Source organism: Leguminivora glycinivorella, chromosome 23, assembly GCF_023078275.1.
Source record: "Leguminivora glycinivorella isolate SPB_JAAS2020 chromosome 23, LegGlyc_1.1, whole genome shotgun sequence".
Classification (NCBI taxonomy): Eukaryota; Metazoa; Arthropoda; class Insecta; order Lepidoptera; family Tortricidae; genus Leguminivora; species Leguminivora glycinivorella.
This window is the reverse complement of record NC_062993.1, coordinates 2,600,985-2,619,609: the sequence shown is the minus strand read 5'-3', so window position 1 is coordinate 2,619,609 and position 18,625 is coordinate 2,600,985. Positions and strand designations below refer to the sequence as shown.

The 18,625-nt window shown below is 39.3% G+C and overlaps 1 protein-coding gene across 2 annotated transcripts in view; it reads left to right on the top strand.

Moving 5' to 3' along the window:
- LOC125238435 (clathrin interactor 1) overlaps positions 1-18,625 on the top strand; it is a 59,609-nt gene that overhangs the window by 9,055 nt on the left and 31,929 nt on the right. For both annotated transcript variants that reach the window (XM_048145780.1, XM_048145779.1), the window contains exons 2-7: positions 5,975-6,176; positions 6,664-6,792; positions 7,527-7,635; positions 9,105-9,197; positions 10,577-10,682; positions 11,479-11,708. In XM_048145780.1, the coding sequence (XP_048001737.1) occupies positions 5,975-6,176; positions 6,664-6,792; positions 7,527-7,635; positions 9,105-9,197; positions 10,577-10,682; positions 11,479-11,708 (869 nt within the window). The remainder of the gene's footprint in view (positions 1-5,974; positions 6,177-6,663; positions 6,793-7,526; positions 7,636-9,104; positions 9,198-10,576; positions 10,683-11,478; positions 11,709-18,625) is intronic.

Below are 18,625 nucleotides of genomic sequence, written 5' to 3'. Positions count from 1 at the left end.
GGGCTTGATCCCCGAGCCCCCCTTGTTTGCTCTGAAAGGTCACAAGAAAACCCTAAACCAACTTATTTTAAATACAATGTTGATCTTTCTTTCGTGCGGGGGCTTCGCCCCCGAGCCCCCTTTGTTTGCTCTTAAAGGTCACAAGAAAACGCTAACCCAACTTATTCTAAATACTACGTTGATCTTTCTTTCATGCGGGGGCTTGACCCCCGAGCCCCCTTTGTTTGCTCTGAAAGGTCACAAGAAAACCCTAAACCAACTTATTTTAAATACAATGTTGATCTTTCTTTCATGCGGGGGCTTCGCCCCCGAGCCCCCTTTGTTTGCTCTTAAAGGTCACAAGAAAACGCTAACCCAACTTATTTTAAATACAACGATGATCTTTCTTTTATGCGGGGGGCTTCGCCCCTCGAGCCCCCCTTTGTTTGCTCTTAAAGGTCACAAGAAAACGCTAACCCAACTTATTTTAAAAACTACGTTAATTTTTCTTTAATGCGGGGGCTTAGCCCCCCGAGCCCCCCTTTGTTTGCTCTTAAAGGTCACAAGAAAACGCTAACCCAACTTATCGCCCCCCCCCCCCCCTTTTTTCTGTTCATATCTTCCGGCACCATCATCAGGCCTTGAAACCTAATCGTAGTCATAGTTCATTACAAGGCTTTTCTAAGAAGCCCAAAAACAGCTGTGATACGATGTTCCATCATGTAGTTCCAGTTCATATCTTCCGGCTCCATCATCAGACCTTGAAACCTAATCGTAGTCAAAGTTCATTACAAGACTTTTCTAAGAAGCCCAAAAACAGCTATGATACTATGTTCCATCATGTAGTTCCAGTTCATATCTTCCGGCTCCATCATCAGACCTTGAAACCTAATCGTAGTCAAAGTTCATTACAAGACTTTTCTAAGAAGCCCAAAAACAGCTATGATACGATGTTCCATCATGTAGTTCCAGTTCATATCTTCCGGCTCCATCATCAGACCCTGAAACCTAATTGTAGTCAAAGTTCATTACAAGACTTTCCTAAGAAGCCCAAAAACAGCTATGATACGATGTTCCATCATGTAGTTCCAGTTCATATCTTCCGGCTCCATCATCAGACCTTGAAACCTAATCGTAGTCAAAGTTCATTACAAGACTTTTCTAAGAAACCCAAAAACAGCTATGATACGATGTTCCATCATGTAGTTCTAGTTCATATCTTTCGGCTTCATCATCAGACCTTGAAACCTAATTGTAGTCAAAGTTCATTACAAGACTTTTCTAAGAAACCCAAAAACGGCTATGATACGATGTTCCATCATGTAGTTCCAGTTCATATCTTCCGACTCCATCATCAGATCAGCTCAACAGTACCATATTATTGTATTGTCATCGGAACTACATATAGCTGCCAATTTTCATTACGCTACGACTCCTGGAAGATGGTTAAATTAGCCTCCGCAGATTCCATTACATAGTTAGTAGGGATTGCAGTACCGGTACTGTTTTAAAGAACCGGGATTTTCGGTACCGAAGCAATATGGAACCGGGATTTCCCGGGATTTTCGGTACTTTCGGGACTGGTCTAATTATTTCGCTTTTTCGAATACAACAACATTTTTTTGGGATTTTACGTCTTTTATTATTATGTTATATTACTATAACCAAGCCGCCCCGGCTTCGATCGGCGTATTATTTTATCTGTCTTTTTTTATTACTTATTATAAATCGGAATTCGGGAGAACAAGCAAAAAATCGTGAGAATTCCGCCTAAATACGACCCCGACGTTTTGTGAGGTTTTACTGGCAACCATACCATGTGGCACTAATGGTTACTGTTGCAATACATTGCTCCGATTAAGCGATCTGCCATTACTGGGAGATGTTTAATCGCTTAGTAAAAGAAATAAGACAAATACTACTAAAGAAATATAATAACTGATTATAGACGGGCAGTAAAACCTCACAAAATTCCCCAAACACGTCATTTGAAGCAAAGGATGTAAACTAAAGGAAACAAAACGTTTGACATAGTGCACTATTATTTGCTAGTCAGAGGGAACGTTCTCGGGAAAGTTGGTAATTTTCTGGAAATTTCTTTGGAATTCTGCAATACCACATTATATATAAACCTTTTTTAAAGCAGAACAGTTATCCTTATAAGCCATTGCCGACTTTTTTCTAGACCTACATGTGTATGTGTATAAGAGGTACAATTCCACCATACATTATTTTGTTATATGTCGATCGGTATGGGCAGGGTTTTCGATTGAAGCTCTTTTACCGACTTGATTAGCACATATCGTCATGTTTTAATCAATTTATAATAACAAAACCTTAAACCTTTGTAATGGCATATTAGCCACTTTCTGTGTTTAGCAGTAATACAATGGTTTACTGCGACATAACGCATATTGCTTGGTCAGCGACAACCCAAACATGTATATATAGGGGATTGATTGAGATTCATTACTTTACGCTTTACCTACTACTCGTGTTTATCATTTGACGACACCTTATCCCGTGAAGCTGCCCATCCACATCAGTAATAACATATCTTGTTATTACATGGCGACCTTGCCTCACTGAACCAGTGAAGAACCTTCAGATACGCAGTCAGACCGGGTTCACAGTTCAGGCACACTGTGGACCCGGGGAACCGGAGAACGTCGAGAGTGAAGATTATTTATTCCACTGAAGACTATTAGTGAAGATCGGCGCTGAAGAAACCACTTTTAAGAAGAAGATGTCCTACAACCGAAAGCAATAAGAAGACCACGAAGAAAGAAGAGCGTTGTCCAGGGTTTCCCGGCTCGCAAATGAAGAGGTGTCCAGGGTTATCCCGGCCCATGTTCGAGGGAGTCCAGGGTTAGCCCGGCCCGCATCATCACCCGTAGCAGAGCATCGATCATGTGCAGCATCAGCAAGAGCTACGTGGAAGAGGACGATGTTGGAGCCAGCTCGAAGCAACGGACTTCTAAGGAACGCGGCCATCATCATCACCAAACAGGGTCCCCTATCCAGTATTTTTCTTTTCCTTTTCTAATTCAGATAATTATTGTGTCAAATCGTAATTTCCTAATATTTTTCGTTAACCTTATAACGTATTCATCTTATATTTTTACAAAATTTTAAGGTTGTCGCTAAAATCTAAAGAATCACTATATTCATACATAGGTGAAAAACGTATGAAAATCCGTTTAGTCGTTTTTGAGTCTATCGCAAAATTAGCGAACACACAGACATACGCGTCGGGAGACTTTGTTATATAACATGTAGAGAAATGAGTCAAATGAGAAAATAAATAAGATTGAGAGAGAAAAAATAAATACACAAATTCACCAAAAACCACAAAAAAAAACCTTCACCAAAAATACAACCAACTAGCGGGACTAGCTAGGGTATCACGGTGACTACGGCAGCCAGTTTACCACTGCCACCCGCTATTAAATTGTGATTAGGCGCTTGTTACTGTACCTACGCCCATTTTTTTACTAAATAAATAATAAAAACAGAAATACATAAATTTTGTAGCAAAAAAGTCACTAAAAAGTATTTCCCGAAAGTACCGAAAGTACCGGGATTTTTCAAGTTGATTTCCCGGTTCTTTGCTCGGCCAAAAATCCCGGGAATTCCCGGTACTTTCGGTACCGGTATTTCCCGGGAGCAAACCCTAATAGTTAGTTACATACACGACGACCTAATAAAAGCGTGTTAAAAATAAGTTCAATGCACATCCAAACTACCTATAACCTTCACTACAATACTGTTGAAAATAAACTAAAGTTCAACTAAAAACGGTCAATTATTGTATCTCTTTAGGCACTGGTCCCACCAGAAGCGAGTAAACGACAAGCTATAGGTCATAGAAAAGAACAAAAGATAGTCGCTCCCGTGTAAATGAAAGAGACGCGATGATAGCGCGATATAATTCGTCTCCGAGCGATGATTATAAATGGCTCGCTCTCTATTTAGTGTAACGGTCCAGCCACGACATTGGTCTAAGCGCGGCAGCGGTGAGCGGCAGCCATACGTGCGAATGAAAAGTCCCATCGCTGTGTCTCACTCCAATGAATGGCCGCCGCTCACCGCTGTCGCGCTTAGGCCAATGTCGTGGCTGAGCCGTAAGACACACGCTCATATTGGGCGTGCAGCGGAGCGGGCAGTGCGGCGTGCATGTCAAACAATTGAGGTTCATACAAGTGTCCTGAGTCGACACTGCACGGTGGCACAGTATAATAAAGAGTACTATCGTACAGTATGGCCACTCCCGCTCCCCGCTGAAAGTGCCGCCCAACCCCTCTCGGTTACCTCACAGTTACCGCTTGTCAAAAACGCGAACAGTCGACCTGTCATATGTCACTCATACAAGCATAGTACACCTACACGAGCTTAGACTGTGTGCTAGGAACGTGCCTCTTTCATATATTTGATCGACAGTGTCCCGAGTTGTAACGGTGGGCTGGATGGCTCGAAAAGAGGACATTTTTTGAAAAATGCTATCCTATAGAGAATTATATAAGGTATAATAAATGTGGTATACATTTTTTCGAAATAAGGCATATTGACAGCAGAAAAAAATAAAGTCTAAATTTGTTTTTTATCATGCAGAAACGTCTGCGAGCGATATTACATATTTTTAAATTAAAGGAAAAATGGCCCCGGCAAGGCCAGAGGTCGCAGGTTCGAGTGCTGCCGGAGATGTGTTTTTTACCATATATTTTTCCTTTAATTTAAAAATATGTAAAATAAAGTCTGTTTTTTGTATGGGACTACGCCCCACCCCGCCAAACACTCCGCACCGAGCATCCACTCAGGCCTTACGGCCCAGCCACGACATTGGTCTAAGCGCGACAGCGGCGAGCGGCAGCCATACGTGCGAATGAAAAGTCCCATCGCTGTGTCTCACTCCAATGAATGGCCGCCGCTCACCGCTGTCGCGCTTAGACCAATGTCGTGGCTGGGCCGTTACACTTACACGGGAGCGACTATATTCTGTTCGCCTCTAGCTCATAGACTTCTCGCTTTTGCGGGGACCATGGCCTTAGATGCATTTGTTAAAAAGACCAGTTTATTATGAGCTCTCGTTACAAATAAAGTTGTTAAGAATCGAGGTCAAATGAATATGGTAATTTGAGACAATTATACTAGTGGCCTTGAAATCCTTTCTCTTGCGTAACTTTTGTGTGAATGTAGTCACGTTTTTTGTAGTGGTTTTTTATTTTATATGCGGGCGTTTTTATAGGAGAAGAAGAAATTATGTGGTTTATGTATGCTGGTATAATGTACATTATTTACAATACATAATTACATATTGTCATATATAATAGTTTCGGGCTTTTGTATGTAACTATGTATGTTAGCTATGTTTGATTTTTGACCAATTGGGTGGTCGAGGGTGCTGATATAATAGACTGCAGCACGGGTAGCATGGTCGCGCGGTAGACGATAAAATATCAGGCCGTCTCTATCGCACTATTAGTAAGTGCGATAGGGACGGCCAGATGTTTTATCATTTATCGCGCGACCATAATTGCCTGCCAGGTCGTCTTAGGAACTATATGATAAAAACAGCGCTATCTCATTAAAACCCAGACAACAAACTACTTAAGTACTTATTTGAACATATGCCATAATGCCACAGACATTTTTTATCAGAGACCGGTGGACATTTTTTTTATACCACGTCGGTGGCAAACAGGTATACGGCCCGCCTGATGGAAAGCGGTCACCGCAACCTATGGACGCCCGCAACTCAAGGGGTGTCACGTGCGCGTTGCCGGCCCATTAGAAACTTTAATATATATACCAGTTTTACTTTAATATAAAATAAGACAAAGCTTGACATAAGTGCGAAGTTTTAGAATCGGCGACACCCTTGGAGTTTCCTGTGTCCATAGGCTGTGGAGACTACTTACCACCAATCGGCCCAAATGCTTGTTTGCCACCGACGTATTATTAAAGCAAATCTTATAATCGTTTTTCTTGTTCACAGTACAAACGTAGTAATGAACTACACAGAGGTCGAAGGCAAGGTCCGCGAAGCGACATCAGACGAGGCCTGGGGTCCGACCGGGCAGCAAATGCAAGAACTGGCGCTCGCCACTTTCACATATGAGCATTTTCCTGAAGTCATGTCTATGCTTTGGAGGCGGATGTTGCATGATAACAGGTCACACTGGAGGAGGACCTATAAGGTTGGTCATTAATTTTGAGTAAGGCTCGGAACCGGTTAAAACCGGTTTATTTCGATTTTACTCCGAACTTTGTAAAGAACGCGAACGTTATGAGAACTTTTTTTTTTCAGCGTTTTTTTTGTTTGGTTAGAACAGTGTATTACCTATCATGCTGCGAATTATATACCGGTTAATCGAACGAAACCTTTATGAAAGCGTTCCCCTAAAAACCGGTTTAAAAATAGCGGTTTTTCGAGCGGAAACGAAATTTAAAGGTTTTGCCGCAAGTACATGATAACGGTTTGAAAATTGAACCGGTATCCGAGCCCTGATTTTGAGAATCTAAGTTGGGTGATGTGGGAAGTATACCTATTTTATCAATATACTGTTTCCGGTATCAAAGTGAAGCGATGTCTCTTGGTCTGAGTTACTCGCATAATAGTTGATCAAAGCAATCACTCTATACGTTTTCTCTCATAATAACTCTGTAACCTATTTTATCTTCCAGTGCCTACTCCTGCTAAGCTACTTGGTGCGAAACGGGTCAGAGCGAGTGGTCACATCAGCCCGGGAACACATATACGACCTGCGCTCATTAGAAAACTACACGTACGTGGATGATGTGGGCAAAGACCAGGTGAGGGTTATTACAAGCTTTTATATACTTTCACCCAAAAACATATATAACTCCGTATAGACAGATAAAGTCTAAGGAAAAAACGTACCTCAGTACCATACAGAAAAAGGTACGGTGGCCTAGATGGCATTACACCTTTGGGGTACGCTCAGCTAGATGGCGGTAATATTAATATTTGAAATTTTAAAACATATCAAGCTAAGAATATGGGCCAAATTGTCAAAACAGGTTCAAAAGTTTTAAGCCTGTGTCAAGAGATGGCAATCTATGCACTGTGATTACACATTTTACTTCGACAGTAACTCTCTATAATACCTACTCGATCCTCTTTCCTTTCACCTGTCCCGTTGTTTGTCTATAATCAAATCTTGCATGTAAAATTTGACCCACTTCCCGGTTTCCGATTGAGCTGAAATTTTGCACAAATATGCAAATCACGTGACAATGCAATATTATGGTATCATGGAGCCGATACGATGATGGAGCAGAAAAGTGCTCATAGGAACTCTTATTAAACGTCGTATCCCCATCGAGTAAAAGGTTTTTAGAAACGTCTCGGAAAGCAGTAGCTGGCTGTTGAAAGAAAGGTACAGTTGGCGATAAAAGCTTGTACCAAAAATGAATTTTTTGCAAAAAAAAACCTTATTTATGATTTTGGACGTGTTAGAAAATTACTACGACTTTGACTCTTGGTTATTGTCATAAAAATAACGTTATTTTTGTTATCCTTTCAGGGTATCAACGTTCGTCACAAGGTGCGAGAACTGATCGACTTTATCCAGGACGATGACAAACTGAGAGAGGAGAGGAAAAAGGCTAAGAAGAACAAGGACAAATATATCGGTGAGTTAAATCAATTCTGGCTTTTGAATTTCAAATTTAGGTAAGATTATTTCGATTTAGACCCTCCATCATCATCCTCCTTGCCTTATCCCGGCATTTGCCACGGCTCATGGGAGCCTGGGGTCCGCTTTGACAACTAATCCCAAGATTTGGCGTAGGCACTAGTTTTACGAAGCGACTGCCATCTGACCTTCCAACCCTATGTGTAACTAGAAAGACCTTATTGGACTTAGTCCGGTTTCCTCACGATGTTTTCCTTCGCCGAAAAGCGACTGGCAAATATCAAATGACATTTCGCACATAAGTTCCGAAAAACTTAGGGATCATCCACATATTACGTCACACCAAATTTCAGGTTTTTGGACCCCTCCCCCCTCCTATGTCACGCTTTTTTGTATCCCTTTAACAGGGATTGTCACACTTAGTATGACCCCCCCCCCTTACACTGTGACGTAATATATGGATGACGCCTTATTGGTGCGAGCCGGGGTTCGAACCCGCGACCTCCGGAACGAAAGTCGCACGTCAACTACCAGCGCTACTGCTAGGCTACCAGCGCTACGCTAGGCAATTAAAATTTAACGAAAAGTCCGTCGGAATATGATCCAGTTCCGGATCATTAAACACATACAGGGGTTTAAGTGTTTGTGGTTAACTTAATAATTTATTTATTTAACACAAGCTTTCTTGAGGTTACCGTGGTACAAAAACTAATTCATAAACGTTTACTAAAGTTGACTAGACGTTAAAACTTGTTTGTCTTGTTCTTCTTTTTTCTTTGTATCTGTTTGTGCTTTCTTTATGTATTAATTATAGTTAGTAATAATATGACATTTAGAGACTTCATACATCTCTAACTCTATATCAGTGTATAGCTACTTTGCTTATGATTAATATTTTTAATTGTTAATATTTCTATTAATTTAATTTGTTTAATTCTAATTAATACTTTGTAATGTTGACATGTAAAAGTGCCCCCGTGGCCTATTTGTTGAATAAATGATTTTGTATTATTCCCTTTCTATAATACAAAAGACATATATAACTCCGTATAGACAGATAAAGTCTAAAAAAACGTACTTCGGAACCATAGAGAAAAAGGTACGGTGGGCTAGATGGCGTTACACCTTTGGGGACCGCTCGGCTAGATGGCGCTAATTAATTAACATTTATTTTAACACATATCAGGCTAAGATGGGCCAAATTGTCAAAACTGAGGTTCAAAAGTTTTAAGCTTGTGTCGAGAGATGATTGTCTAATAATGTCTATGCACTGTGATTACACATTTTACTGTGACAGTAACTGTCTATAATACTCGATCCTCTTTGATAATACCAATACATCTGAAAGGGACAAACGATTATATTAGCATCTTTAGTCAACGTAATAATGAATAAGGGCCAAGGGAGTTAGTCAATTTGTGTAAGGATGTCCTTATGATACATTTTTAAATTTTTTTTCTTTTGTAGGCATGTCATCGGAGGCTGGTGCCATGGGCATGCGTGGTTCAGGAGGTTGGGGCGAATACAGCGACCGCGGCGGCGGCGGTGGCAATAACTGGGGTAAGACAGTATACTTCGCTCTTTTTATTCTATTTTTAACCCCCGACGCAAAAACGACGGGGTGTTATAAGTTTGACGTGTCTGTCTGTCTGTGTGTCTGTCTGTGGCATCGTAGCTCCCGAACAGATGAACCGATTTCGATTTAGTTTTTTTTGTCTGAAAGCTGAGTTAGTCGGGAGTGTTCTTAGCCATGTTTCATGAAAATCGGTCCACTAGGTCGCGGTCGGGGGTTTTTTTAATTTTGTGGTTAGGTTATAGTTATAGTCATATAAAATATATGCAAGGTAGGTCTATGTAAGGTCTTCTCAGATGGTTTTTGAGCAGTGGCACATAATCTGGTAGCTGCTCTCACTGACCTATTATCAAAATACACCTTACAAATAAAAATTGTCCTCTTTATAAGAACAAATTAAATTATTTTCATAGAAAATGAAATAAAACTATGGAAACGGATTAAATCGTGTATAATGAATTTAAAATTCATCCCGACGTTTCGAACTCTTTACAGCGTTCGTGGTCAACGGGTGACTGAGGAAAAATTACAATGTGCAAAAGCTACCCACATACAAGAAATATTAATGAACCATGACCACAAATAATATAGGCATAATATTTTTAAGGCAGGTTTAAATACTATTAATAAGTTATGCAATATTCAAAAAAATTACCGAAACGTCGGGATGAATTTTAATTTCATTATACGCGATTTAATCCGTTTCCATAGTTTTATTTCATGAGTATCTATCGCGGTAACCGAAGACAATGTTTCATAGAAAATATTTTAATTTGTATTTTATGTAGTCACACTACTATTATACTTCGTAAACATTAAATAAATGTCATATACCAGCGTCCTCGGTCTCCGGTAAACGTAGGACGCTGGTTCGATTCCAGCTCAGGACACTTGGAGGCCTTGGTCACTTTTTCTTTGTATATTACATTTATTTCACGTTTATTGTCCTCTTTCTTGATTTTTATCCCGCCTCAAATTTTGTCACCTTAATTAGTTTAGGTAATTAAATCCCCTTTCTTCCCGTGGGTGTCGTAGAAGTCGACTGTGGGATATGGGTTAAATTGTGGCGTAGGCGAGGCTGGCAACCTGTCACTGCAATGTCACAATTTGGATTTCTTACAACCCCTTTTTGCCAAGTGGCACTGGAACTTATTAGTTCATGTGCTCTGCCTACCCCTTTATTGCGTGATTATATCGTAACTACTTTTAAAAAAACTTGTATCTTCGTCTGTCAATGAAAAGAAAATTGTAGTAAGTATGTATGGAATGCATATAGACTTACTGCGTTTTAACTTTGAGAAGCAGCGTGAGATACGAGTTAGTGACGATATGTATGTAATTAAATGTTATTTTGTCCTATTTTTAGATGAACCAAAAGAAAGACACGACGAAGACGATTACGACCGGGCAGATGATTCCGATGGCGACTACAGCCATGGGCCCAGCCACGCCAGCGCACGGAAAGCCAACAAGTAAGTATTTACCCCCTTATTCATAAACGTATTCTAAAGTTATTAAGCCGATGAAGTTCGTTTGTCCCTTTCCGACGTATTGGTGTGATAGAAAAGGACAAACGAACTTTATCGGCTTGATAACTTTAGAGTACGTTTATGAATAAGGGGGTTAAAATTTTCTTTATTGGCATCAAATTTATCGTTCTAGGAAAAGTTGGGCTGAATAAAATATGTGACAAGTTCAATCGGCTTTCAATTACTTATAACCAGCTTTTGCCCACGGCTTCGCTCGCGTTAGAAAGAGACAAAAAGTAGCCTATGTCACTCTCCATCCCTTCAACTATCTCCACTTAAAAAATCACGACAATTAGTCGCTCCGTTTTGCTGTGAAAAACGGACAAACAAAGTGACCCCCCCCCCCTAACACGTAATGTGGGGAGTGTCAACCATAACGTGTGATATATTGTTTGATAGCTATTTAAAAGTGAATAGGGGTTTACGGAAATATTTTTTTCATATTGTTAATATTTTAGGAAGTAATTGCTCCAAAAGTTTACAAAAATGTGACTGTCCCCCCTCTAACTTTGGAACCATACGTTGAAAAAATATGAAAAAAATCACAAAAGTAGAACTTTATAAAGACTTTCTAGGAAAATTGTTTTGAACTTTTGAACTTGATAGGTTGAATAGTTTTTGAGAAAAATACGGGAAACTACTGCTCTTGGCCAGTTTTATTTGTCTGTTAGTGAATGTGTTCCTTGTAAATTTCCATCTTTAAATTTATTATTGCTAATTCAATGTTTTATATTTTCAGAGAAAACGTATACCGCGACGATGGTGCGGGCAGTCCTCCGCCTCGCTCGCTCAGCTCGCGCTCCTCCGAGCGAGAGAGAGAGCGCGATACTGATGGCTACGTCAGTGCAGCCGGCCTGGGTTCTACTGGCCTGGGCTCTACTGGCCTGGGGTCTGCGAATACGTTGAATATTAGTTTGAAGAGCCCGGCTAAGACTAAGAGCAGTACGCCTAGCAAGAAAATTGATTTGGGTAAGATTATACTTATTATTGCCTGTGTGGTGACGGGTTAAGAATTTCACCACCCCCTTTCTTCCCGTGGGTGTCGTAGAAGGCGACTGTGGGATATGGGTTGAATTGTGGCGTAGGCGAGAGGCTGGCAACCTGTCACTGCAATGTCACAGTTTCGGTTTCTTTCAACCCGTTACTTATTTGCCAAGAGTGGCACTGAAACGAGTAGTTTCATGTGCTCTGCCTACCCCTTTATGGGACACAGGCGTGATTATATGTTATGTTATACTTATTAATATTTGTCTAGATGGGCCATTTTTTTTTTTTTTCAAAGTTGTCCACCCCACTTTTATTGTATCATGGGTATTTACGAGATTCTTACTTAGAATCGCGAGGTCTTTCGGTCCTGATAGGAGAAAAAAAATGTCCCAAAATTTCCATACATTTTTCAAACCTTCCATTCTGTTCCCGCCATACAAAATGTATGCAAAAATGGTAACAGAGTGGGAGAAAAACCTTGGGACACTTTTTTTCTCCTATTAGGATCGAAAGAGCTCGCGATTCTGAGTGGAAAGCACATCAAAATTTCCAAATCCAAGAAAAAAATGGGGTGGACAGCTTTAAAAAAATAGTCCATGTTTAATGATGAACTAATTGAGCGGACTGTAATTTAATAAAATATCTTTAAGACGAAATTGACAAAGATAACTCGAAATTTTAGAGATTTAAACAAACACTTACTGGGGAAAAAACAGTGCATATGTCACATACCTTTTAGCATGAGGTTCCAGTGGGTTGGTTTCAGCTCGCTTACCATCAGCCTTGGTATGCAAGGCGCACGTGCGGGCCCGGCTTACCGTCTCCTCGAGCCCAGAACTGTTCTTGGAGCAGAGCTTTCTTCCTGTCCACTTTGATAATGTGACTAGCACTGAGTTTAAACTTAATTTAACGATAATTGTTGGGAAAATGTGACTTTAACTATTTAATTAGCAATAAATGGCAATTTTAATGCAGCGACGCGTTCGCAAGTTAGATCGAGAGCGAAAAGAATGTGAGGTAATGGCTACCGGAAATGATTAGTGCCGGGCTAAACACACCGGAAGCTAAAGACAAAATAGTGTTGTTTCTTTAAAAAACCGATATTCATACGAAAGTTGAACATACCGCTCACCTAAGGGCCTGGCCACATGGGCGCGTTGCGGCGACGCACCGCAAAAATTCTGCGTTGCGTTGCCGCGCCGCCAGTTTTTGCGGCAGGAAATCTGCGGCGCGGCACCGCGACGCAAGAACTCGCGGTGCGTCGACGCACCGCAAAAACTCGCGGCGCGGCACCGCAACGCAGAATTTTTGCGACGCGGCGCCGCGTCGCCAAAACTGGCGGTGCGTCACCGCTGCTCGCAATTGTGAACTGTTGTGTTCGAATTAAACTTCGTGTCGTTTATATTTAACCCTTCTTTACTTGGTGATGGATTTTTTTCCAAGCATCACAAACATTGAATCAATCTTAGATTTAGTACAGTTTTTCACGATAAAATACTAAGCAATATTCGAATTTTTCAATATGCTATTAAAAATTATCTTTTTTTAGTTACGTTGTTTCATATTAAAAAAATGGTGATAGATTTTTAGGGTTCCGTAGTCAACTAGGAACCCTTATAGTTTCGCCATGTCTGTCTGTCCGTCCGTCCGTCCGCGGATAATCTCAATAACCGTTGGCACTAGAAAGCCGAAATTTGGCACCAAGATGAATATCAATCACGCCAACAAAGTGCAAAAATAAAAAATGGAAAAAAATGTTTTATTAGGGTACCCCCCCTACATGTAAAGTGGGGGCTGATATTTTTTTTCATTCCAACCTCAACGTTTGATATATTGTTGGATAGGTATTTAAAAATGAATAAGGGATAAGATCGTTTTTTGATAATATTAATATTTTCGGAAATAATCGCTCCTAAAGGAAAAAAAGTGCGTCCCCCCCCCCCTCTAACTTTTGAACCATATGTTTAAAAAATATGAAAAAAATCACAAAAGTAGAAGACTTTCTAGGGAAATTGTTTTGAACTTGATAGGTTCAGTAGTTTTTGAGAAAAATACGGAAAACTACGGAACCCTACACTGAGCGTGGCCCGACACGCTCTTGGCCGGTTTTTTTCATTATTTTTCCAGTGCTCAGCATATATACCACCATTCATGGTGTCATATATCTGTAAATTGTTAAAAAAAGTAAAATCATGCAATTAAGGGTTTATTGACATTTATGGAGTGCCTCTCTAATTTATATTTCCGCAATGGGTTTGGGTATATCGATGGGTAGATTTAAATAATAACATTTTTAACCCCCGACGCAAAAACGAAGGGGTGTTATAAGTTTGACGTGTCTGTCTGTCTGTCTGTCTGTCTGTCTGTTTGTCTGTCTGTCTGTCTGTCTGTCTGTTTGTCTGTGTGTGTGTCTGTCTGTGGCATCGTAGCTCCCAAACGGATGAACCGATTTAGATTGATTTTTTTGTCTGAAAGCTGAGTTAGTCGGGAGTGTTCTTAGCCATGTTTCATGAAAATCGGTCCACTATGTCGGAGTCGGGGTTTTTTTTTCAAAATTTAATTAAATTAATAATTTTATGACTTTTATGTAATTCCCAAAAGATTTGACAATTTGTAAATACATAGGTAAAGAAAATATTCGTTCTATCTGAATATGACGATAGGTACGTACTTACGTTAAAAATAGAGCGCTTTCGAACTACGTCCGATCCGAATCCGATAAATTCGTGAAAATAAAATTACGCACTATTATGGACTATGGACGGAAATCTGGCAGGATTTTGGAGTAGGCCCTTGAGGCAACCTGCTAAGATGCTTCTCTTATCATAGTCAACCTCAGGTCTGCAAGCTGGCAGCTGCGGAGCGGGGCTAAATCGACAATCGATTATATTTTTAGACGATACAGGACGGTTCAATTTCCATACCAACGCTCTCGACTATTTCCTCCCTTTTTTTCTCTCCCTCCCGTTTTTGAAGGTAGACTGATTTTTTCAACACAGATTATTCTATAAATTGAAATAGACATCATACACGAAAGAAAAAACGACAAGGCCCAAGGCAACAATTAGTGCTTGCACCTCCTATATGAATCCTTTTGCAGCATTACGATATAGCGAAAGACTATTTTTAACCCCCGACGCAAAAACGAAGGGGTGTTATAAGTTTGACGTGTCTGTCTGTCTATTTGTCTGTTTGTCTGTCTGTGTGTGTGTGTGTGTGTCTGTGGCATCGTAGTTCCCGAACGGATGAACCGATTTAAATTTAGTTTTTTTGTCTGAAAGCTGAGTTAGTCGGGAGTGTTCTTAGCCATGTTTCATGAAAATCGGTCCACTATGTCGCGGTCGGGAGTTTTATCAAAATTTTAATTTTGTTGTTAGGTTATTAAATAACAAATCAAAAAAATATTCAATAAAATAATTTGATTTGTTCCCAGTCAGATTGTTATTAATTATTAATCTTATCTGTGTTGGAACGTTTTGATATTTTTATTTTTAAAGACGCTCGAGTCAATCAAAAATTTCCAAAAAACGGCCTTTTTCATTATGGACAAAAAAAGTGATACTCAAGATTGGTAACAATTAGCCAAAAAACCTAAACGGTACGACATAGATTTGATGAAAAACGTGTGACCTGTGCCTTTAAAAAAGTAAAACAGAAAAACGTACGTCGTTTTCGTACGTGTTTTCGCTACGATCAATATGCAAATGGATAATTTAGTAGGCAAGTTTTATTTAAATCGATTAAATCGTAAATAGTGGCTTGCAGCTAAAAATAATGGAAAAACCTAGGTACGTTTTTTCGCTAGAATCTACATTTTAGTAGGAACATTTCTTAAAAATAGATTAAAATTAAACTGGTACAGATTTTTTTAATTAGCCCGTTATAGTGCCCTACTGCTGGGCAAAGGCCTTGATTTCCTCAACTCCCTCTGGTGTTATTTTTCCGGCCATGCAGTCACTCATAAAGGCGTCCAAGTCGTCTCACCATGCATGCGACAGACCAGACGTGGCATGCACAAATACACTTCAGCATGGCGGTTTTCTTCCCTACTTACTTTAATATGTACAGATCATTTCTGTCGTAGATCAATTTTAGCTGTAGACCACCGTTAACGACTAACTTACGAAAAACTAAAAAATGTTTACAGCATGTCGGTGTGTACCTTAAACAAACCATGAAAAAAAAACCGCCTCCTAAAAATAAGCGCGTTAGAAAACACGGAGAAAAAAGGAAAAAAAATAATTTTACATTGCAGCAATAATATTGATTCCGTTTAAATAAGTTTTGAAGGAGGAAAAAGAGCGGGGGTAGAGCATGGGGAGAATTTTCAGAATCTGTCAAATTACCCCATTACACACACAAACACCCTTCACTCACACTACCTCAATTTACTGTGAAAGGTCAGTGACCCTAAATTTTTTTCAAGAGTGTTATTTTGAGTTTGTAGTCAACTACTGACCTCCTTGAGAAATTAAAACTGTAAAAAAGGTAGCATACAAGAAGACAGAGAAAAAATACGCATCATCTAGCTTTCCTTCTCTGTTCATGTCTCATGTGACTTAAATTTACCTAAATATGTAGATAACGTTCCTTATTCAATTGATTGTTTATCTAGGTGTATTTCAAATTACTTTGCACTTCATTTTGCGTTACTTTTCTATACTTAGATTAAAAATCGTCAGCCTGCCTATCCCCGCAAACATTATTCAAAGACGTGTGTGAAGGGCTAAAGGCCGATACCTCCAGGCAGACAATTATGGTCGCGTGATAAATGATAAAACATCAGCCCTATCACACTATTTGTAAGTGCGATAGGGACGGCCCGATGTTATACCATTTATCGCGCGACCATGATTGCCCTGCCGGTCTTCGGAGGCCTGTGCTGTGCATTACGTATATGCGGGGTGTATTAAATTTGATACAAAAATAAAGTATGTGTATAAAATAAAAACCTAATGAATAGAGTACAGCTATTTAGCAGCAGTCATGTCAGAGACACAAAGAAAGACAGGGAATATCGACGCATATCTTATCTTATCCAATACTGCCATCGGCATCTGCATCAGACTCTTGATCTTACCCAATTTCCGAGTCCCTTCTCTTAATTTCAGTTCCTTGAGTTGAAAATGTTGAAACTCATACTTAGTATTAAATAAACCACAAATACATATAAAAATCACAATATAATTTTAAATTATGGCTTAGGCCCTGTACCAGTTGCAGTCGCCACGTCTGTAAAGCCCCTTGTAGTTTCTTTTAAATGGCTAAATACCTAGATGTCATGTCATACACATCTGTGATGTAACTGAAAATTAAAAAACATCGCTCAGAGATAAGGTTCAAATTAGCATGGCAAAAAATTTAGTGCAGTCAAAATACCATCAAAATACGAAAAAGCATATGTCAATGTCAATATCACTGCCGTATGCCGTATTTCAGGCCATAAGGGCTGTTTTCTCAAATATGAAAAAATCTCAAAAGCAGAACTTTAAATAGTATTTTATGCAACAGGCGTTTAAAGGAGATCAAAAAAGACGAGTGGCGTGGGTAACAATTTGAGGCGAAGCCGAAAATTGTTATTAAGACGCCACGAGTATTTTTTGACTCAGTTAAACACCGTTGCATACAATACTTTTTCTACGACCATGCACTTAGTTTTTAATAGGTTTCTTGAATAACTTTCGTGAAATTCACACTGTTTCCTGTATTTTGACGCAAAGGTTTGCACTGTCAGCTCAGCTGCCCAAAGCCTTCCCGCGCACGCGCGCCGTATCGTTATAAGGCGATGCCATGGTTACAGAGCCAAACAATGCGTTTTCAGTTTTTTCGATACTGCGCGCATGCGCGGAAAGCCGGCGGACACTGGCTTTGGGGAATAGACTTTTATGTAGGGTTTTAAAGATCTATGCACGACCCTGTAAATGACGAATAATAGTTCGGGAGTAGAAAAAAGACTTTCTAGGAAAATTATTTTGAACTTGATAGGTAGAACAATTTTTAAAAGTTGTACAAAAAAAATCTGAACTAAGTTTGTAACTATATGAAAAGCATTTTTTATCTTAGATTGCATATTTTATATGCATATTATCGTAACGAATTTTCTTTCAAATAAAAAGAGAATTATTAGAATAGGTTGACGGTGTCTCCGTAAACTGGGGTTACATTGACCAATTTGGGAATTTAAACTTCTCTAGTTTCTACATTTAATGGGTAATTTTTACCCATTAAATGTAGGAGTTAGAGAAGTATAAATTCCAAAATTGGTCAACGTAACGTAACTAAGGAAGAAAAAAAATGGGACCATCAACTTTTTCAGTCTTTTCCTGCTAAAAATCTAAAAAGGTAACAAAATAAGTGATATCAGGATTATTGTTTTCTGTCACGATGCCTGCACGTATGAAATGTTTCTTTTTAACCCAGTGGTTGACTGGTAGAGAATGCCTTAAGGCATTATGTCCACCATTTGTACTTATTTTTTTATGTGCAATAAGGAATAAATAAATAAATAAAATAATGTACGCAAAAAAAAACGATGTGATCAAACATAAACTGACATTGGGGTTACTTTGATACACTATATATTTTTTTAATGATAATCGAATGTAATCCCTTACAAAAGTATTTTATGTCAAGAAAAGATAAAAAAAAATGGTTCGCAGTCAAATATTACAACTCTTTAACGCTATTTTGGGGTTACTTTGATCAAGAATAAAAATTAACATCTTCGAAAAACTTTATTTGCAATTATTTCAATATTTATCACAAGAAGCGATCAAATTATCAGCCTCAACAAGTACCGTGACAAAATCAGACAATAATTAACTGTGTCATTATGGTCAATGTTACCCCATGCAAGTGATCAAAGACACCCCACAGAGTAAATCATTAGTAGTAAATAC